The sequence below is a fragment of the Vipera berus genome (genome assembly GCF_964194415.1).
Source record: "Vipera berus genome assembly, chromosome: 7".
In the NCBI taxonomy this organism is placed as follows: domain Eukaryota; kingdom Metazoa; phylum Chordata; class Lepidosauria; order Squamata; family Viperidae; genus Vipera; species Vipera berus.
In genome coordinates, this window is record NC_138209.1 from 76,255,453 (window position 1) to 76,276,848 (window position 21,396).

The window sequence follows — 21,396 nt, forward strand, 5'->3', positions numbered from 1 at the left end:
AGAATATATTTTTCTGCCTCATCTGAAGATCAGGTGGGGGGGAAAAAATGAGGATTGGCTTGTTTTGGAGTGCATGCATACATTCAATTACAGCATCCAGAGGATACCCAAACCCATCTGCTTTTTGTGTAATTGTTGCCAAGGCCACAAACATTTCCAACATCCAGAGATACAAACAGCTGCTGACAAAAACTCCTACATTATGAACCTCGAGCGCTTAAGAGGGGATTGTTTTTTTTGTGTGTGCGTTCTTGTTGTTGTTGTTGTTATCCGTTGCAGCTTTTGCCCTTGCAGCTGCCCTTCTCTCTGACTGCGCGTAGGTTAAAAACTGGCATTTGATTCCTTACTGGAGGCCATCATCGTGTCTCAAACACAATTACTCTCTCTTCCCTTGAAATATAATCAAATCAAGAGTTAGCATCTTCTGACAGCCAACAAACTCTGATTCACAGCCTCAGAAGCGGCTATAAATTGGGATGCGTTCACCAGCGTTCCCCAGTGGACAGAAGAAGCAAACAGAGATTGCCTTGCCTCTCACAACTTAAGTCCTGCAGTTCAAGCTAATTATTAACAGGGCTTCTGGAATCATTATTTTTTTTTTAAACCGAAGCTTCGATAAGACACTCCAAGGGATCGGGAGGCGAAGGAGACAAGCCATGCAGCAAGAATCCAGGAATCAATTTTTGGCAGCCTCTAAAAAAGAAATGTGACTTTTAGCATCTGCTCCACAGGTTTACCATGGCTGGCTGGCATCCAAAGGGTCCGGCGAGTTTATGGGTTTTCTTTTTCCTGCGGTCCGTTTCCGGATTTCACCGGAGTGGAATTTCTGTCTGGGATAAGGACCCCCATTTAAGTCCCGTGAATGAAACTCAGCTGTTCCTGCACGACACCTTCCCTCCACAGTTCCTCTGGGGAGTGGGAACCAGTGCTTTTCAGGTGGAGGGGAGTCAGCAGGGGGATGGAAAAGGTGCCTCGATCTGGGAACACTTCCTCCATTCCAACTCCAGAGATGCCTACAGGACGGAGGGCTGGAGCGACAGCTATGCGTTTCTGGAAAAAGATTTAGCTGCGCTGAGTTTTCTGAGGGTGTCTTCGTACCACTTTTCCATTTCCTGGCCGAGGCTCTTTCCTACCGGCATGGTGACAGCCGTCAATCAGAAAGGACTCCTCTACTACAACCGTCTGCTGGATGCTCTCGTCCAGAGAGGCATCCAGCCCGTCGTCACTCTGTACCACTGGGACTTGCCTTGGGAGTTGCAGGAAAGATACGGAGGCTGGGAGAACGAGTCCCTCGTTGAGGTCTTCAACGACTATGCCACGTTTTGCTTCCGAGCCTTTGGAGATCGGGTGAAGTACTGGATTACGATGCACAACCCTTATCTCATCGCTTGGCACGGATACGGCACAGGACTTCATGCACCCGGAGAGAGGCGCGAAGGTGCCGCCTACGTGGTAGGGCACAACCTGCTCAAGGTATGGCAGGGAGAGGTTTTTTGTCCTAGGAAAGAAAGTTGCAGCAAATCCTAGCAGAAAAGGAAGGTGTAAGAACGGAAAGAGGACGGTGGGAATTGGGCAACCAATGCTTCTCTGCAGTCTTTACCCGTGAAGTGTATTTCTTGCTTCCTTGCAGTAATTTCTCTTACATTTCTTGGGAGAAAATAAATCTACGGCTGGTCTAATTGCAACCATCTGTTTTGCCAGAAAGTCAAGGAGATCACAAATCAGTTGTTAACACCACTACCTTTTAGTTGGAATTGATCCCTTGACAAATCTTCCTTGTCTGCTGAAAAGCTTTTTTTTTTAGTTTGTCCTTCCCTAATCAGAGTCCTAGAAATGTTGAGATGAGCCCCCCCCCCCCAAACCGTAGCCGATTGCTCTGGAGTTCAAGCTAAAAGAAGGAATGATAAATACATCACTCTGGAGTGGTAACTTCTCATTCCAGATTGCGGCCACGGGCGCTGATCTCACGCCTCTTTTTTTGTTTCCAAGATAAACCTGTCAATATTTACGCAGGTCAATACGACATCAAACTTGTTTCTTCCTTCAGGCATTTCTTTCATCTCGAAAAGAGGGAAAGATTCATTCCCTCGCTTCAGTTGTCTTCCCGAAAAGATGTTGCTCTGTGTGCCTGAATTAACGTTGATCAAATCAGAAAGCTAATTTAAAGATTGCATGAAACCCATATCATCATACTGTGTGTGTGTGGTGTTGTTGTTGTTTTGAGATTTCTCTGCTGCCTACTGGAGTGGACGTTTGGTGCCACCACACTAACCTGGCATTATACGTGAGCAGAGGCGCAGTAATCAGTAATTTATTATTTTCAAGGTAGGGTTTACTACAGGCAACATTGCTTCCAATCCGATCTAAACTCGTTCTGTCCCTTCTAACTACACTTCCCTATCTGAGCCGAGTGCCTTAGAAGGGAAAGAATAGCCACAGAGATATTGCAGCTTTGTGCAATGCAATTAGACTTCCTACACAAAGCCCAGCCTGCCAGTCTTTTCCTGATTCAAAACTAGTAGGTTTTTTTTTAGATCTGAAGGTGGATCTTTTGTTGCGAAGGTTGCACGTTTTACCAAAATTAGACTTTTGGTGCAAGAATACCAACACGTCCATTTCTGGAGGGCCCTCAATATCAGAACTGGAGCTGTTCTACGGCTAGTCCTCGACTTACAACAGCTTGTTTAGTGATCGTTCAAAGTTACAGCGGCACTGAAAAATGTGACTTATGACCGTTTTTCAGAGTTACTCCCTTTGCAGCATTCCCCATGATCAGGTGATCAAAGTTCGGATGCTTTTGGCAGCCGGTTCATAGTTACGACGGGCGCTGTGTCCCAAAGTCACGCGATCCCCTTGGGCGATCTTCTGATGAGCAAAGTCAGTGGGTCAAGCCTGGCTCACGTGAATCAAGATCACGTGAAGTGTTAATGCCACTTTACAAGGCCTTGGTAAGGCCACACCTGGAGTACTGCATCCAGTTTTGGTCACCACGATGTAAAAAAGATGTCGAGACTCTAGAAAGAGTGCAGAGAAGAGCAACAAAGATGATCAGGGGACTGGAGGCTAAAACCTATAGGGAACGGTTGCTGGAATTGGGTATGTCTAGTTTAATGAAGAGAAGGGTGAGGGGTGACATGACAGCAGACTTCCAACATCTGAGGGGCTGCCACAAGAAAAAGGGGGGGCAGCCTGTTCTTCAAAGCTCCTGAAGTCAGGACAAGAAGCAATGGATGGAAACTAATCGAGGAGAGAAGCAGCCTAGAACTAAGGAGAAATTTCCTGAAAATTAGAACAATAAACCAGTGGAACAACCTGCCTCCAGAAGCGGTGACTGCTCCAACACTGGAAGTTTTTAAGAAGAGATGGGACAGCCATTTGTCTGAAATCGTATAGGGTTTCCTGCCTTAGCAGGGGGTTGGACTAGATGACCTCCAAGGTCCCTTCCAACTTCTTCTTCTTCTTCTTCTTCTTCTTCTTCTTCTCATTATTATTATTATTATTATTATTATTATTATTATTATTATTATTATTATTATTATTATTATTATTATTTAGCAACCGGGGTTTTACCAGCTTATCAACCGAAGTGATTCCCTTAACGACCGTGGCAAGGAACGATGGTAAAATAACGTCTCACTTAACAACAGAAATTTTGGGTTCAGTTGTGGTCGTAAGTCGAGGACCGTGGAACAGAAGTGCTGATGATGCTGTTGACAGCCACACCGCTAAAAGGCTGACGGGGCGAGAGCCTTGGAAAGAAGCCTAGAACACGGTCACGTCGTTCCCTTTTAGCCTTTAAATCGCCCTTTGTAAACAGCGAAGCGAACGTACTCACGGAAGGATAAAAAAACTGGCCTGTCTCTTTATAGATGCCCATTTTTTCTCTCATGCTGCCGTGAAGGATTCAGTAACAAAAGCCAACCCTTGACCAGGTGGTGGGAAAATTCCAGGAACCATCCCTAAGAATATATTCAACCTTTCGAGAAGCTGCCACAGGAAACAGAAGATTTGTTGACTCTCGAATGAAGTCAGCTCCGTTGCCAAGTAGAAATTAAAAGGCTTCCATTTAAGTTGTTTAATTAATTAAAGCTTGCGTTGCGGCTGGTTTTTCTCTCCCTCTGCACGGGGCGGTGCTTACCCCTTTTAGATGGTTCTTGAAAAAGCTAAGCGTGGTCAAACATGGTTAGTGGTTGGATGGGACCCCAGCCCTAGATTCCCAGGGCTGTAGGTTACACTTGGAAGCTAAAAGATATATATATATATATATATGTCAAATGCTTGTTAACTATTTTTAGATTACCTTGCTAGGCCCCAAACATGGGACAAATCTTTATTTCCTGTGTCAGCCTAACCTGAAGTCCATCGACAGGCAGTAGTCACACCGGTGACAGCTCATATTTGTGTAAATTTTAAATTGCTAACAAAGAATTAAGGGAGACTGATATGCATTTCAAACTTATTAGTTTTCATCAGTCAGCCATACCCTTCTGAGATGTGCAACCTGGGCTGATTGCACATTAGGCAGTTGTTTTCGCCTCTAAGCCACAGGATCTCTCTCGCTTTGTTAGCTGAGAAGCAAGGGGAGATATATGTCAAATGCTTGTTAACTATTTTTAGATTACCTTGCTAGGCCCCAAACATGGGACAAATCTTTATTTCCTGTGTCAGCCTAACCTGAAGTCCATCGACAGGCAGTAGTCACACCGGTGACAGCTCATATTTGTGTAAAATTTACATATATGTGTGTGTGTGTATATATATATATATATATATATATATATATATATATATATATATATATATATATATATATATATATATATATATATATATATATATGGGACGCGGTGGCTCAGTGGGTTAGGACGCTGAGCTTGTCGATCAGAAGGTCGGCAGTTTGGCAGGTCAAATCCCGAGTGCCGCGTAACAGAGTGAGCGCCTGTTACTCGTCCCAGCTTCTGCCAACCTAGCAGTTCGAAAGCACGTAAAAATGCAAGTAGAAAAATAGGGACCACTACGGTGGGAAGGTAACAGCGCTCTGTGCGCCTTTGGCGTCTAGTCATGCCGGCCACATGACCACGGAGACGTCCTCGGACAAGCGCTGGCTCCTCGGCTTTGAAACGGAGATGAGCACCGGCCCCTAGAGTCGGAAACGACTAGTACGCATCTGCGGGGGAACCTTTACCTTTACCTTATATATATATATACATACACACACACACACATATATGTATATATATATATACACACACACACACACATATATGTATATATATATATATATATATCTTTTAGCTTCCAAGTGTAACCTACAGCCCTGGGAATCTAGGGCTGGGGTCCCATCCAACCACTAACCATGTTTGACCACGCTTAGCTTTTTCAAGAACCATCTAAAACGTCTCACTTAACAACAGAAATGTGTGTGTGTGTGTGTGTGTGTGTGTGTGTGTGTGTATGTGTATATATATATATATATATATATATATATATATATATATATATATATATATATATATACATATATATATATATATACATACATACATACATACACACACACACACACACATTTCTGTTGTTAAGTGAGACGTTATTTTACCATCATTCCTTGCCACGGTCGTTAAGGGAATCACTTCGGTTGATAAGCTGGTAAAACCCCGGTTGCTAAATAATAATAATAATAATAATAATAATAATAATAATAATAATAATAATAATAATAATAATAATAATAAGAAGAAGAAGAAGAAGAAGAAGAAGAAGAAGAAGAAGAAGAAGAAGAAGAAGAAGAAGAAGAAGAAGAAGAAGAAGTTGTTGGAAGGGACCTTATTTGTACAACCTGAAGAGGAACCGGAGTGTTCGTTTTTTTGTTAAATGACTTCTAGGCAAGTCACCTTGCGGTCAACAAAGACTTTAACCCTTTGCCTTTTTGAACTCCATCTGAAGTTGGGTTGCTGAGATTCTCCCTACCTGCCAACAGGCGATCAGATCAGATAAAAATTGTTTTGCCAACATCACCTGGACTTTTTTCTGAGCGTCTGAACTTGGCGGCACCTCGCTGACTTTCTCTGGGTTTGGAAAGAAGCCGGACTAGGCTTGCTTACCCCACTTAGCTCTTGAATGGGAGACTCCAGAAAATAGTTCCTTTGTAAACAAGAATGGGGGGGGGGGTTTCAAGTGCAGGGGGAAACACCACCACCCCAAAGCAGCTTCCAGATGGTTGGGTTGTTAATTAGGTGGACAAGTCTAATAAGAATTGCTTGCCGTGTAGGTATGCTTTGTTAGTTTAACCCCCCCGTACTGCTATTTGTTAAAAAAAGCCTTGGTGGAGCAGTGGGCTAATGCCTCCTTAAGTAACCCCAGCTGCCTGCAATTAGTGCAGGTTCGAGTCCCACCAGGCTCAAGGTTGACTCAGCCTTCCATCCTTCCGAGGTAGGTAAAATGAGGACCCAGATTGTCGGGGGCAATAAGCTGACTTTGTAAAAATGCCACTTGGGGTGTGTGTGAAAGCCCTAATAAGCAGGCATATACATAGGATGAAGGCTATTGCTAAGCACATTGATTTGTGCTTCTTAGATTGTAAGCCGCCCTGAGTCTTCGGAGAAGGGCAGGATATAAATGGGATTTTAAAAAAAATGCTAGGTCACGTGTGTCCCATTGGATCATTTTTTTCAGAGATATTTCCTAAACCTAAACGGAATGATTACAGGTGGGCAGAAGGGCAATGGGAACAACTTCCATCTTCTTGACAGCTTCCCCAATGAGGTGCCTTGGGGTAGGAAGCACCGGAAATCTTCCCTTCCCTTCATCTTTTCTCTTAGACAACAAGATACATTAGCTTCTTCTCCAGGTAGATCATTGGCACGCAACACGTCCAAGCCCTGTTCTTAAGCCAGGTGCTCTAGACCTAGTCCAAACTGAAAGAAATGATGAAACAATATTTGTGTAGAAGTGTGTTTTTTTATCAGGCTCAGCTAATCTCAATGTATACATAGATGTACTTTGACAATAAAGATTCATTCATCAGCGATGCCTTATCCAATCGTGTGTTCTAGGAGTCCTGGGTCAATATTGGTCTGATCCGTGAGCAGCCGAGGAGTTATCCCGGCTAGCAAAATGGTGATGGGACCATCTAATCCAAGATGTAGGAAAACTCACCAACCTGGCTCCAAGTGGGAATGAAGTAAACGCACGGAGCATAATAGCACAGTTGCTATGAATAGTTGCAGCCTTTCCTATTGATGATTCCATGGAAATTTTGAAGAAATTTGAAACCACTTGAAGACCAGTTGTGGGGGCAACTGAAGCAAAAGGGGACTGTTGTATCCATGGGACGTGTGTGGTTCTAGCAGGATTGTCCAGCTGAGTAACAGGATGCCGAATAAGATGGACCTTAGATCTGTTAATGTTATTATCAGCCAATTAAATATCAAATCTTTCCTCAGGGCAAATTCCCACCACAGAAGTGACCTAAAATGGAGCCAAAAGCACTTAAGGAGGGAAAACATCTGAACAGTGTTGTGGATATAACCATGGCTGGTAGCTAGGGCCGCTGTGTGAACTAGATCCATAATAGGCTTATTCAGTATATCTATAACTTAAGACAAACCATAGCTTGGTGTGGTGTCAGCTCTTCCGAGACGTTTCTTACGCAGACCGAATGGAGTCAATTGGTTGGCATCCATTTTCTCTAGATTTTCCTGATAAATGAATTAGGAAAACAATCCCTATGTTTGCCGTGTGACAGTCAGGCATTACTTCACCTGACTACAGGACTTCAGACCGATGAATGATTTACCACTATCTCTTATCCCAAGATATGGAAGAAACTCTACAGAGAAATCTCAAGGATTGTGAAGACGTTGCAGGGCAAATACCCACTCCTTAGATTCTTGCTCATTAAACATTTCCTGCCAAGTAGTAAAGTTGGAGTTGATCGATGGGTAAGCAAAACCCATCCCTTCTCTGGGTAGACTGCTCTTTCTAGGTGGAGCCAGGTCCAGATAAACCATCTCAAAGGATCTTATGTATAGACCTGCTTTGCTTCTTTGTACGTTCTTTGATTCCACATCAGGCCCAAGAATTGTTCTTCTGCTGTGGCACTCCAGAAGCGGTCAGATTACCCCAAAACAAAGTAACTGGATGCTGAGTAGAGCTCAAGACTTTTGAACTGTCGTGGCAAATGGAACATGCAAAAAGCTCCTATTTTGGGATATTTCTCAGCCATTTTCATGATGCTCCATCCCGTCTTACTTTCCACCTCTTTATTCTCTCCCTCCGTGGGAGGAAGGAGCTTAAAATGTTTTTTTTTTGTCAGGGAAGAGAAGAGCGCTTGTTTTGAATTGCTCGCAATATCGTGCAGATAAAAGTTATAATCATTGGAGTTTGCACATGCTCCAAGGTTTCTACTTGGAGTCAGGTATTATCTTGAGTAGATTCTTGGCTTAGTTTCAAATGCAGGACTTGGCTAACTAGCCCAGGTTTTGTTGCACAACAGGGAAGGTGGTGCAAGATAAAACTTTTGCCTTTCCTTGGGCTGTTAAATCAACACTCAACAGCAATTAACTGTGACATGGCATCTTCCACTTACACAGTACTTGAAAAGGGTTTTAGGGCTATAGTTGTATGCATGCGTACCTCAGAATAAGTGTTAGTATCTGCAGGAGTAGGACTTCTGTACAAATACAAGAAATTCAGGGAATACAAAAGGTACATGTGGCTCAGATCTTCTTAGGCAAGAAAATATTGCCATCCATTCTACCATGTTTGGTTGGGTTTTTTTTTGAGAAAATAGTAAGCAGATCTTGAGCATTAACAGATTATGCAAAAATGAATACAGTTGGTTAATACATTCCCCCTTGTCCTCAAGATGTCAAACTGATGACGGATTAAGAAGCAATTGCAGGTGGGAGGGGCTGTCGGATGAATTAATTTTGGCATCACATCTGCCAGAATTCTTCCTATTGCCCACGAGATTGGGAATTGTAGCAATATATTTGAAAGGCACCCACTTCGGAGTGCCTCTGATCAAATCCGAACGGAAGTACAACTCAAGACTAGGTTGACTTCAACTCCCAGAATTCCCCAGCCAGAAGGCATTCTGGGAGTTGAAGTCCAACTTCTTAAAAGTGGTCAGGTTTGTGAAGAGCACCCACCACCTTCTCCTCGGTTGATTTCTGACAACCCTTTGTGTCTTTTTTGTGGGTTTGTGGGTTTTGTGTTAGTGCTACTTGATAGTGCCCCGGAAAGACCACACTTGGAATATTGCATCCAATTCTGGTCACCACGATGTAAAAAAGATGTTGAGACTCGAGTGCAGAGAAGAACAACAAAGATGATCAGGGGACTGGAGGCTCAAACATACAAGGAACGGCTTCTGGAATTGGGTATGTCCAGTTCAATGAGGAGAAGGATGAGGGGTGACAAGATAGCAGTTTTCCAATATCTCAGGGGCTGCCCCAAAGAAGAATGGGGTCAACTCCAAAGGACTTGAAGGCAGGACTAGAAGCAACGGATGGAAACTCATCCAGGAGAGAAGCAACCTAGAACTAAGGAGAAATTTCCTGACAGCGAGAACAATTAATCAGTGGAACAACCTGCCTCCAGAAGCGGTGAATGCTCCAACACTGGAGGTTTTTTAAAAAAAGATTGGACAACTATTTGTCTGAAACAGTATAGGGTTTTCTGCCTGAGTAGGGGGTTGGACTAGAAGACCTCCAAGGGTCCCTTCCAACTCTGTTCTTGCCACTTCCCCCCCCCCAAGCATTCAGAGAAGCACATGTACACCCTGCTATTTTCAGAAAGCAGGGATGCAGAACTTCTTATGGCATTTAATGAGCCGTGTGATTCATTTCTCCATGGCAGGAGGAGGATTATGCTCCATCCCAGAGGTTAACGTGGACATCCAGACCTTAGATAAATGCTTGGGGGGAAAAATAGACGATCAGAATTGGAAACTACAAGAGTTGATAACTAGCATTTTCCACATTTATCATCCTGAGATGTTTTCTCAAGGCTGACAGCTGGTCCTAGTTCCGTTTTTCTGTTCTGCCACACATCCTGCTTTGGGAAGGAGATATATTACGCTGATAAAACTTGCAAAATAAATGTTTACAGCAGGCTTGCCTGGCTGAGTCATGGATGTTGGAGATGGGGGCACCTGCCGTATTTCTTTTCTATGTACCCAGCGATCTTCTTTATCCAAAGCAAAAAAACAAAAAACAAAAACCCAGACACAAATAATCACATTGAAGATGCCTTTGTCTAGTTCAGGGGTCTCCAAACTTGACAACTTTAATGGCTGGCTGAGGAATTCTGGGAGTTGAAGTCCGCAAGCCTTCAAAGTTGCCAGGTTTGGCGACCTCTGACCTAGGGGGAAAAGACCAGCAAATTGCTTCCCTATAAATCAAAATACATTCACCAGTTATAAATACATTTATAACTGACGGTCAGCCTGTTCCTAAGTACTTTTTTTTTTTGTATTTTATCTGCCACTGTTCCCCAGTAACCTTCACTTTTATAATCGGGGACTCCTGAGGTGCTGAAAATGAAGTGGCCTGGTTCCTTGTTAACATTTGATTTTTAATTTATTTTTTTAAATTGCCTTGTAAATTGGGAAACCTGGCGTGCTGCAAAACCAAGAACAGGTTTCAAGTGGGGGGGGGGGGAAATATGCAACCCTGGACTTTTTTTTTTTTTTTGAAAATATTTCTACTTTAAAAAGACACGTTGGCGAGAAAGGAAGAGTCCTGGGAATTATAACCTTGAGGATTCTGCGTTCATCCTCTGGACCGGGGGTCCCCAACCCCCGGTCCGTGGACCGGTACCAGGCCGCGGCGTGCCAGCAACCGGTCCGCACAAACAAGCAAAGCCCCATTTGCGGGATGCGGGCAGCACACAAAACCACGCACCCTACGGTCCGTGGAAAAACCTCTCCACGGAACCGGTCCCCGGTGTCCAAAAGGTTGGGGAACCTCTGCTCTAGTTGCAGTGTGGTTGTTGTTTTTCAAACTGGGCAAATTTGTGTGGACTTCAACTCCCAGAATTCCGCAGACAGCACACATTCTGGGAGTTGGAAGTCCCAACATCTTAAAGTTGCCAAGTTCAAAAAACACCAACCGAGTGTACTCCCAACGTGTACCAAAGGCTACTTTGTGAGAACGCCGGAGAAAAGTTCTTAAAAGTCCAAATATATCCAATAGCCCCAAGAGGTCAGGGAACCCCAATGCCAAAGGGAGGGGTTGATGTTTTAATTTGTGACAGATTCAGGAGTAAATCATATATTCTGTACTAGGTCAGGGGTCTTCAAACTTGGCCCTTTGGGGAGTTGAAGTCCACAACTCACCAAAGGGCCAAGTTTGAAGACCCCTGTACTAACTAGACGATGGGAAGGTGCGGCAACTCTTCCCATTTGATTAGATAAGATGCCCACTTCATCTGCCAAATTTTGCTGCCGTCTTCAAAGCCAGGAAATCTGTATTACGTGTATGTTACACGTAATGATAAGTTTATTGTTCAGAAGCATTCTTGAAGTCTTTCTGTGAAGGACGCCAAAGTGCCCTTCAATGGTGGAACAAGATGGGTGGCGAATAAATTCGATGAACGAATGAATGTGGGGCCTGCAATAATCACTATAAGCCAGTGATCTCCATAGGCCTGTCCTCATTGACGCGTTTATAGGCTTTTTTCTGCAGAATGTAGCCTGCAGCTTACTGGTTAACTAGAATGCAGAGGAGGTGTTAGTAATTTGGAAATTGTTAATCGTTTTATACTCTTAACTGTGTCTTATAACCCAATTTGTTGTAGCACATCGCCAGTTTGATTGATCTCAACAAGTTAAGATCAGACTGAATTAATAGTGGGGGAGGAGAACTGAAGCCGTAGGCTAAAGTGTGAAGTTGAAGAAACACCCCCAAAGAATATAGTGGCAAAAAAGTTCTGTACTGTTGCCAAGAAAAGTATTTTTTATATTCCATATTTCTAAAGCGCTTATCTCCCTCAAACACGGATGAATGCGTGAAATCATTGAGGATCAACCTTGAGTGGAAGACTTTATTTTACATTTAGGAATCAGAAGTCTTTATCAGAATCCTCCAGAGATCTATCAATAGATTCTTGTAATACCCGTATATACTTGATTTACCAGAGTTGTTCCCAATTTCTGATTCTATTTCTAAGAATGTGGGTTATTTCACGGAGAAATGTACCTGTCACACGGAAATCGCTGATCAATACAATCTTTCTATAGCGATAAAATTCTACATGAACGAGATAACAGATTTATTATGCTTGAAGCTTTCAGATAATTAACTTGATAAACTGAACACTAGCTCATAAAATCCTGTAATAAACCCATTTGTCTTTTTTGTTAGCTCTGCTGTATCATTAACAATAATTAATACCTGGATTTTAACGTTTGCATCTAACAAATGCATTTGCAGTTCTTCAAAAAAAACAAAAACTGCAGCTGACACCTGTAATATATTTAAACCCCAACTGTATTTTTCTCCCTTAGGCTCATGCAAAAGTCTGGCATAATTATGACCGACATTTCCGACCCCAGCAGAGAGGTTTTTTATCCATCACGTTGGGATCTCACTGGATTGAACCGAATAAAATCAACAATGAATCCGATATCAAAAAGTGTCAGCTGTCCATGCAGAAAGTCCTAGGCTGGTTTGCAAAGCCGATACACGGAGACGGAGATTACCCCGAAGAACTGAAGGTGGAACTTCCTTTTCTCCTCCCCAAAATCACGCCGACCGAAAGAAAACATTTTAAAGGGACCGCCGATTTCTTTTCATTTTCCTTCGGGCCAAATAATTTTAAACCTCCGGGCAAGCTGCCCAAACTCGGGCAAATTTTCTCCCTCGACTTGAGGGGGGTCCTGAAGTGGATCAAAGCGGAATACAATCCTCCTAGGATCTTGATTGCCGAAAATGGCTGGTTCACCTATAAAGATGTAAAAACAGAAGATACCACGGCCATTTACGCGATGAAGACTTTTGTAAATAAGGTTTTGCAAGGTGTGTAAGGCGATTTGGGGGGGGGGAGATTTGAAAGGGGTCAGCCGGGTTGAATGAGGGTCACTGACACGAGACAATGGGAAGTCTAATTAAGAGTCAGCTAACTACAGGCAGTCCTCGGCTTTGACAACCAAACATTTAGTGACTGTTCAAAGTTACAACGGCACTTAAAAAAGGGGACCCGTGCCCATTTTTTCACACTTAACAATATTGCAGCATCCCCAAAATTCAGCCGCTTGGCAACCGACTCGTATTTATGACGGTGGTAGTGTCCCAACTTACGTGATCCAAGTTTTGCAGCCTTCTGACAAGCCAAGTCAATGGAGGATCCGGATTCACTTTACAACGGTGTTATTAGCTTCACGACTGCAGTGGCTCACACTTAACAACCGTGACAAGAGAAGTTGTAAAATGTGGGCAAAGCTCACTTAACAGATTTAGCCATAGACATTTTGGGCTCAATTGTGACCGTTAAGTCGAGGACTGCCTGTATATAGGATGATAAATTCATGATGGGTAGCTAACTTTGCAGGTACAGGTAGCATCAGCTAAAAGACCAGCAGGTGAAATCTGAAGCTTGTAAATTTTCTTCTCTCCCACTGCAATCCTAAAGAAAATCCCTCCAGTCCATTGGAGGGAAACATCTGGGGACAAGTGGTTGACGATATATATTAGGTGGGATCATCCATGGGCCTTGAGCTAAATTAAAAGCTCTTGGAAGCGATTAGTCTAGATCAGTGTTGCTTAAAAGTACGGTCCAAGGGCTACTGAGGATCCCCCAAGACCATCTCAAACATCTGCAGGGCCAAAATTATTTGCCAGACATTGAAGATATTTGCAAAAATTTAAAACAAACGTCCCTCTTCTCGTTATTTGTTAAAAATATATAGGTTTCTTTTTAATGAAAAACACTTCTATGTTAGTATCTAATAAGTTTTTGATCTTTATCCGATTCAGTAAATGTTCTACAAATGGGTCTATTTTGATTTTTGATGTGCTAAACATTGATAAAATGCACCCTATGTAAACAAAAGCTGTTTTGGGGTCCTCTGCAATAATTTTTAGAAGTGGGAAAGAGTCCTGATAGCAAAAACCTGAAAAAAAATCACTGGTCCAGATCTTTGATGATAAAAATAATCCGTGCCTTCCTTAAGTTGCTTTCCAGAAAGTGGGAGGAAAAAAGGGGAATTAAGTGGAAAGATATGAGGTGGACCAGACTAATGTGATCCCATCCAGTTAGTCTTGAAGAAACAGCTAGGTCAGGGGTAGGCAACCTCGGCTCTTTTATGAGTCGTGGACTTCAACTCCCAGAATTCCTGAGTCAGCATATGCTGACTCAGGAATTCTGGGAGTTGAAGTCCACGACTCATAAAAGAGCCGAGGTTGCCTACCCCTGAGCGAGGTAAACACACCAGGCAGTTGCTAAGAGAAATAAGTTCTTTCCAACACTTCTTACTGGCTTAACGTTTGTGATGAGTGCATGGCATAGTTAATTGGATATTTATTTATTTATTTGTTTGTTTGTTTGCCTTACCGCAGCTATTAAATACGATCAGATTGATGTGTTTGGTTATATGTCTTGGTCTCTCTTGGATGGATTTGAGTGGCAACAGATGTTCAACACCCGGCGAGGATTGTTTTATGTAGACTTTAATAGTAAAGAGAAGGAGCGGATCCCCAAGTCCTCTGCATTTTATTATAAGCAAATTATCCAGGAGAATGGCTTTCCTGCGGAAGAATCGACCCAGACTTTGCAAGGCCAATTTCCTTGGGACTTTTCCTGGGGCATCACCGAATCCGTTATCAAGGTAAGCAACCTAAAGTTTAAGCATCCCAACTATTTGGGACAGATAAAATTAATTAAAAACATATCTAAGAGTCTTCCCCAAATGTTGCAAATATTAAACGTCAGAATGCCTCCTTATCCCCCCTCAATGGTTGTAATTATCCTTTATAAATCTGAGGGTTGTTTTTTTTTAAAAAAAAATCCAGATCGTTTATTAATGTCGATGTCCCAAACCATAGGTTTTTTTTTTAAGGTCTTTGCTCTAAAACAACAACAGACATGCAATTAGAACGTAAATCAGATTATAATTTGAAACACACATTCCTCAAAGGCACAAGGCACAAATCCAGTATTAGGTTGAGGCTGTAAAGAGCGTCAAGTGAAAGTCTCAATACGGGAAAGCATTCTTACTTTGTAGATTATTCTTACGGCATAAATATGTTCAAGGGATGGGAGAAGGTTCCACTGAGAAACCCATTATCCACCTCAGGCTTAGCAAGATAAGAGTACATTAACTGGTGGAGCAACCAGTGGCTTCCCATTTCTCTTTGAAGACCAAGCAATCTCTTCCAGAACAGGCTGAACACCGTTCGTCTACGTGAGCGAAGACCCGCCAAAAAGACCCTCGACCTGGCCTAGATATATGGATTTCTTGTCCTTCGTGCAGTATGTTGCTGTGTCCAAACCCTCCGGGCCTCTGATGGATGGGGAGAGGAGGCAAAACTTGAGTGTGATTTGCAGACTTGACATCCCAAGCTCATCTTTTCATACGGCCCGGTCTAGATGTATTGATCTCTTTTTAACATTCATCCATGACTACCGACGAGGGTTGAATCAGCAGATGGAGCAGGTGGCCTCAGAAGGGCCGCACTCTGACCATGCCCTGCATTAGAGGAACAGACCGGGATGCCAGAAGCCCTCCGTCTTAATGCTCTCAAAACACAGCCATGACGTAAAACGGGCTGGACGCTTTGGATATTTAAAAACTCTACATCTCATCCGCCGGCATGGCCGGCGTTAAAACGGGATGTGGGTAATTGTGTCAGTTGTCGTCCTGAAAAGAATTCCAGGGAAAAAGCCCCTGGGTTACTGCAGCCGGTGGCAGGCCCTTCTCAACCACGGGAAGAAATTGCCATGGACTTTCTGCTATAAAGGTCTATTTATACTAGGCCTCCCTGAAAGTAGAGGAAATCCAGCCATCCGGACTGTGATAGACCTGTTTTCAAAGCAGGCTCACTTCATCGCCTGCAGAGGACTCCCGTCTTGAAACATACTTACCGGTTGCATGACTCCCCTAAGCGAATAATTTCGGACAGGGGGGTGCAGTTCACAGCTAGGTTTCGGAGGAGTTTGCTTAAATGAATTAGATCATCTCAAGGTGTATAACTGCTCAGGTCAACGTCCCAAATCTAAAATAACGACTCCTAGATGTATTGGGAAGGAGGACAGCCACGTCTGTAAATCAATGCTCCTCTCTTAATCTTAACTCTCGTTCACAGGCGGAGTCCTTACCTTCTTCTCCTCAGTTCTGTGACCCCAACCTGTATCTCTGGAACGTCTCCGGCGACGGAAAATTCTACCAGGTGAAGGGAGTGAAGTTGAAAACCCGGCCAGTTCAATGCACGGACTTCACCAGCCTTAAAACCCATCTTCAGCTGCTATCAAGAATGAAAATCACTCATTACCGATTCGCCTTCAATTGGTCCCTGCTCCTCCCCAGCGGTGACCCGTTGTCCCTTAACCGGCAAGTCCTTCGGTATTACCGATGTCTGATTAGTGAGATGCTCAAGCTCAACGTGAAGCCCGTGGTCACCTTGTACTATCCGACCCACCAGTCCTTAAGCCTGCCGGGTCCTTTACTTCAACACGGCGGATGGTTGAATCGAACCACCGTTCGGGCATTTAGAACTTACGCAGAAAAGTGCTTCCAGGAATTTGGAGACCTGGTTAAATTCTGGATCACCATCAACGAGCCAAATCGATTCGGTGACGTTTACAACGGCAGCGGCAACAACACGTACCAAGCGGCTCACCACCTGCTGATGGCTCACGCCGCGGCGTGGCAGGTCTACGATAAGCAATATCGGTCTTTCCAGAGGGGTCAGGTGTCCCTGTCTCTGCACTGCGATTGGGCGGAACCGGCCAATCCTTACCTCGACAGCCACTTGGAAGCGGCCGAGAGGTTCCTCCAGTTTGAAATGGCCTGGTTTTTAGACCCTCTGCTGAAGACCGGGGACTATCCCGCCGCCATGAGGAACTATCTCGTGTACAAAAAACGCCAAGGCCTCTCCAGTTCGTTTTTGCCCTTTTTCACAAAGGAAGAGAAGCGACTGGTCCAAGGGGCCACCGATTTCATCGCCCTGAATCACTTCACCACGAGATTTGTGGCCTACGAGTCGAAGAACGGGAGCCGGTACGAATTGGACCAGGACATTCAACTCGTGCAAGATTTCACCTACCTCAGTTCCCCGCTTCGCTCCGCGGTGGTGCCTTGGGGGTTACGCAAAGCCCTGAACTGGATCAGTCGACGTTACAGGAAGATGGACATTTATCTCACGGCTAGCGGAATCGAGGATCCGTCCAACGACAACGACGAGCTCCGAAAATACTACATTGGGAAGTACGTGCAGGAGGCCTTTAAAGGTGAGGAGATGGTGACCGACGCTCATCCCGATAACTCAGAAGTGTCCTGTGATTGGTTTGGCAAAGGGCTGCTTGATTGCATCTCCTTTGCGCAAAAGGGATGAAACTGCTTCAAGGAAAGACACACTATTTTTATAGACTGGAATAATGGTGAGGCTTCCTGTAGCGGGCGAGTCTACTGCAGGGGTCTTAAAACTTGCCAACTTTAAGACTGGTGGACTTCAACTCCTAAAATTCCTCAGCCAGCCCTGCCTGGCTGAGGAATTCTGGGAGTTGAAGTCCACCAGTCTTAAAGCCGCCAGGTTTGAAGACCCCTGGTCTACTGGATGGCCATTTTTAGCATAAAAACATCACACTGGGGACAGGAATCCGAAGAGGTCTGCTAAGCAGTGTATCAAACCGACACATTTTCATTAAAAGGCATAACCTTTTGTAAGGAAAGCATCTTGATTATGGAGATTATGGGTACACACAAGATTATGGGTACCATGTCAATTAATGATTGTAGTTGTAATGGGTAAAAACACCCCAACACCTCATCTTCCTGATTTTTGGCTGCTAGATTAACACCGCTTCCCTCCTGCAGTGTTTGAAATGGGAGCAAAGGATTCATTCGCACATGTTGTGCTGTGCTCGGCACAACAGTGGTGTGTTTAAATTGTCCTTTACACCTCAGGTCCCAAAGGAGGGTTCCCATCCCTACTGCTCTCCGGATGTGTTAAACGATGTGTTGTGCTGGTTGGATTGTCTAGCATTTCTGCTGAGCCGTAAATTGAAAACGTTTGTTCCCATTATATTCAGCAAATCCAGGCAAAACATCACCCCCACCCCCACCATCCTTTACTACAGGTAGTTCATTTCTGTAGAATTGTTCCCAGTCCTGCCCAAAGCAATTTTTTTTCACAGCTGTAAAGCTGATTCCAGCAACTATGTTTTCCGAGTCATTTTTCATCAGTTGATATATATATATAAATATATCTGTGTATATATGTATATATCTGTGTGTGTGCGTGCGCTAGTCGCTTCCAACTCCAGGGGCCGGTGCTCATCTCTGTTTCAAAGCTGAAGAGCCAGCACTTGTCTGAGGACGTCTCCGTGGTCATGTGGCCGGCATGACTAGATGCCAAAGGCGCACGGAAGGTTGTTACCTTCCCACCGGAGTGGCCCCTATTTTTCTACTTGCATTTTTTACATGCTTTCGAACTGCTAGGTTGGCAGAAGCTGGGACGAGTAACAGGCGCTCACTCTGTTACGCGGCACTCAGGATTCGACCTGCCAAACTGCCTACCTTCTGATTGACAAGCTCAGTGTCCTAACCCACTGAGCCACCCCGTCCCTTTTTTATATATATATATATGCGTTTGTGTGTGTGTGTGTGTGTGTGTGTGTGTGTGTATGTATGTATATATATATGTACACCAGACTATTCCATCCAAAAATAAATTTAGCTCGATATAGCAAAATCTACAAAACAATAGCCAGAGCAATAAAATACAAAACTAGTATCTTTTCAGCAATCGTATCTTATTTTATCACTTGGACTTTGAAATATGTGATCAGAAATCAAGACTAATAACGAAAGACATTTCAGTCCAAACCATCTCACAGCGTTGGATGTTGTGAAGATGGTGGGAGGAAGAAAAAAAATAATAGGTGTGCTTGAATAAAGACTAGATAAAATAAAAATCATAGGACGACAATGCTGGCCGCTCCTCACTTAACAAATGCAAATGTAAGAATCTGATCCAAGGGGTTGAATAAAGGTATAGTTTTTCTGATTATCACACTTGATTCTACTTAGCAGAATGAGAACACCCCCAGATAAAGCTGTGAAGGTTTAATGTAATTTAGCTTTGTACTCTTGCTCAGCTCTGGCTATGGGGAATAAATCCAGTGGCTTTTCGGTTTAATCTATTGCCAAAGATTATGGCGAAAGTCCTAGCAACTTGAAGGATTGATTTATGAGAAGAACGTGAAATTCTGCAAAAAGCTCTGTATTTTAACTTGTGAGGGATAACAAATGGGATTAAAAGATGAGAAGTAGCAGAAGAGAGTGAGGGAGCGGGATTAGGAATATATTAAGAAGTGTCATCTAAGCAAATTACCAACAAATCTTTGGTGTGGTCAAAGCTTAACAAACCTTTCTATTTCTGAGGATTACAGTCTACCAAATGCCAAGAAAATTATAGGGTTATACAGGTAGTTCTCGACTTACGACCACATTTGAGCCCAAAATTTCCGTGGTTAAGTAAGACATTTGTTGAGTGAGTTTTACCCCATTTGATGACCTTTTTTGCCATCGCTGTTCAGCGAATCCCTGAAGCTGATAAGTTAGTAACACGACTGTTAAGTGAATCTGGCTTCCCCATTGACTTTGCTTATCAGGTGGTCACAAGAGGGGAATCACATGACCTGGGACAGTGCAACTGTCATAAACTAGTCAGTTGCCAAGGCTTTGCATTTTGATCACATGACCAGGGGGATGCTGCAGTGGTTATGAGGATGCTGCAGTCACTTTTTTCGCTGCCGCTGTAACTTCAAAGTGTTGTTAAGTCGAGGGTTAGCTGTACGCAACTATTATTTAAGGAGAGGAAGAAAATGATAAAAACGACAAGCGAGAGGACAAGAATTATTTTTAAGAGACCATAAGTAAAGCAATGTTCTGCCTCAAAGTAATCTATGCAGTGTGACAAGAAACCACAATGAATACGAAGATGTTCTCTAATTCTTGAATGCTTCTAGAAAAAAAATGTTAATTGTATTATTAACAGCACCAACAAAATACTTTTAAAAAAAACCTTACAGAAATCCAGGCAAGGTTGTTCCTTCAGGGGACAAAAAAAAAAGTTTAAATGAGTTTACACCCATTTTTTTTTCTTTGCCAAATACTATGGAACGGCTTTTCGGTTCATACAAAAGTAAACAATTAACCTGAGGTTTGTTGTGTCCCTTTTCAGCTTACCACATCGACAAAGTCAACCTCAAAGGCTACTTTGGATTTAAGCTGACGGATGAAGTCGCCAAACCCAAAATTGGATTCTTCACTTCCGAATTCCAAGCCAAGGCCTCCGTCCAATTCTACAACCGGCTGATCTGCAGCAACGGCTTCCCCGTCGAGCCTACAAATAAATGCGGCCCACCAACGGAAACGGCTTCCTGCACGCTCTGCCTGATTTTCGTTCAGGGAAGGCCCCTAATATTCCTCGGATGCTGCCTTTCGGTGATACTAATGACGCTTCTAAGCATTGTCGCTTTTCGTAAGCGAAAGAAAAGGAAAGAACGTTGGTCAAAATCCTTCCAGCACTTTGGCGTTTCTTTTGAAACCAAACCTAAGAAAGTTTCCAGCCAGATTTAGAACTTTTCTTTCTCCCATTTCTCAACGAGGATCAGAAAAAATTAGCGGAAACGTCCCTATTATTGTTCAGCAAGATACCTACGATCGGAATGCCAAAATCAGGATTCTGACACAGAACCACACTTTGGGTTTTTACAAGGACTGGCTCTACATTCTCATTCCCTGCCTTAAGATATTTCTGGCTGCTTACTACAGAGAACTTCAACTGAGCCTTATTCACTTCCTTCGGCCTCTGATTAATATAGATTATACAATCCAGTCCAATGGAAGCTATTTTGCACCTACCGTAAGCCTTTGCACATCTCCATGTGAGAGCGAACTATTCGAAAGCATGCACGTTGGTTCATTATTTTAATTGGAATTCAACCAAGTGTTTCTGTTGGGTACATTGGGACAAATAGGTAGTTCAGCTTGAAATGACAAAGATTTTAGAAGCGTGCGCTTTTAAAGAAATGTCCTCGCGTTTCTCAAGTATAATTCTCCTGGGTTTGCGTGCGTGCTGTGGTTTATAGACGGAACCTTTACGATATCCTTTATTGCGTTTTTTGCAATCCAATTAACCTTCCATGTTGGTTAAATGCCAGGAT

The 21,396-nt window shown here is 43.4% G+C and overlaps 1 protein-coding gene across 1 annotated transcript; it reads left to right on the forward strand.

The window, feature by feature from the left end:
• Nucleotides 1–738: 738 nt before the first annotated feature.
• KLB (klotho beta) lies at nt 739–20,809 on the forward strand (the record flags this gene model as incomplete). Its single annotated transcript, XM_081332554.1, has 5 exons — nt 739–1,473; nt 12,515–13,025; nt 14,565–14,833; nt 16,311–17,454; nt 20,412–20,809. 5 exons carry the CDS (start codon nt 739–741, stop codon nt 20,807–20,809), a joined length of 3,057 nt encoding a protein of 1,018 aa, XP_081188680.1.
• Nucleotides 20,810–21,396: the final 587 nt, after the last annotated feature.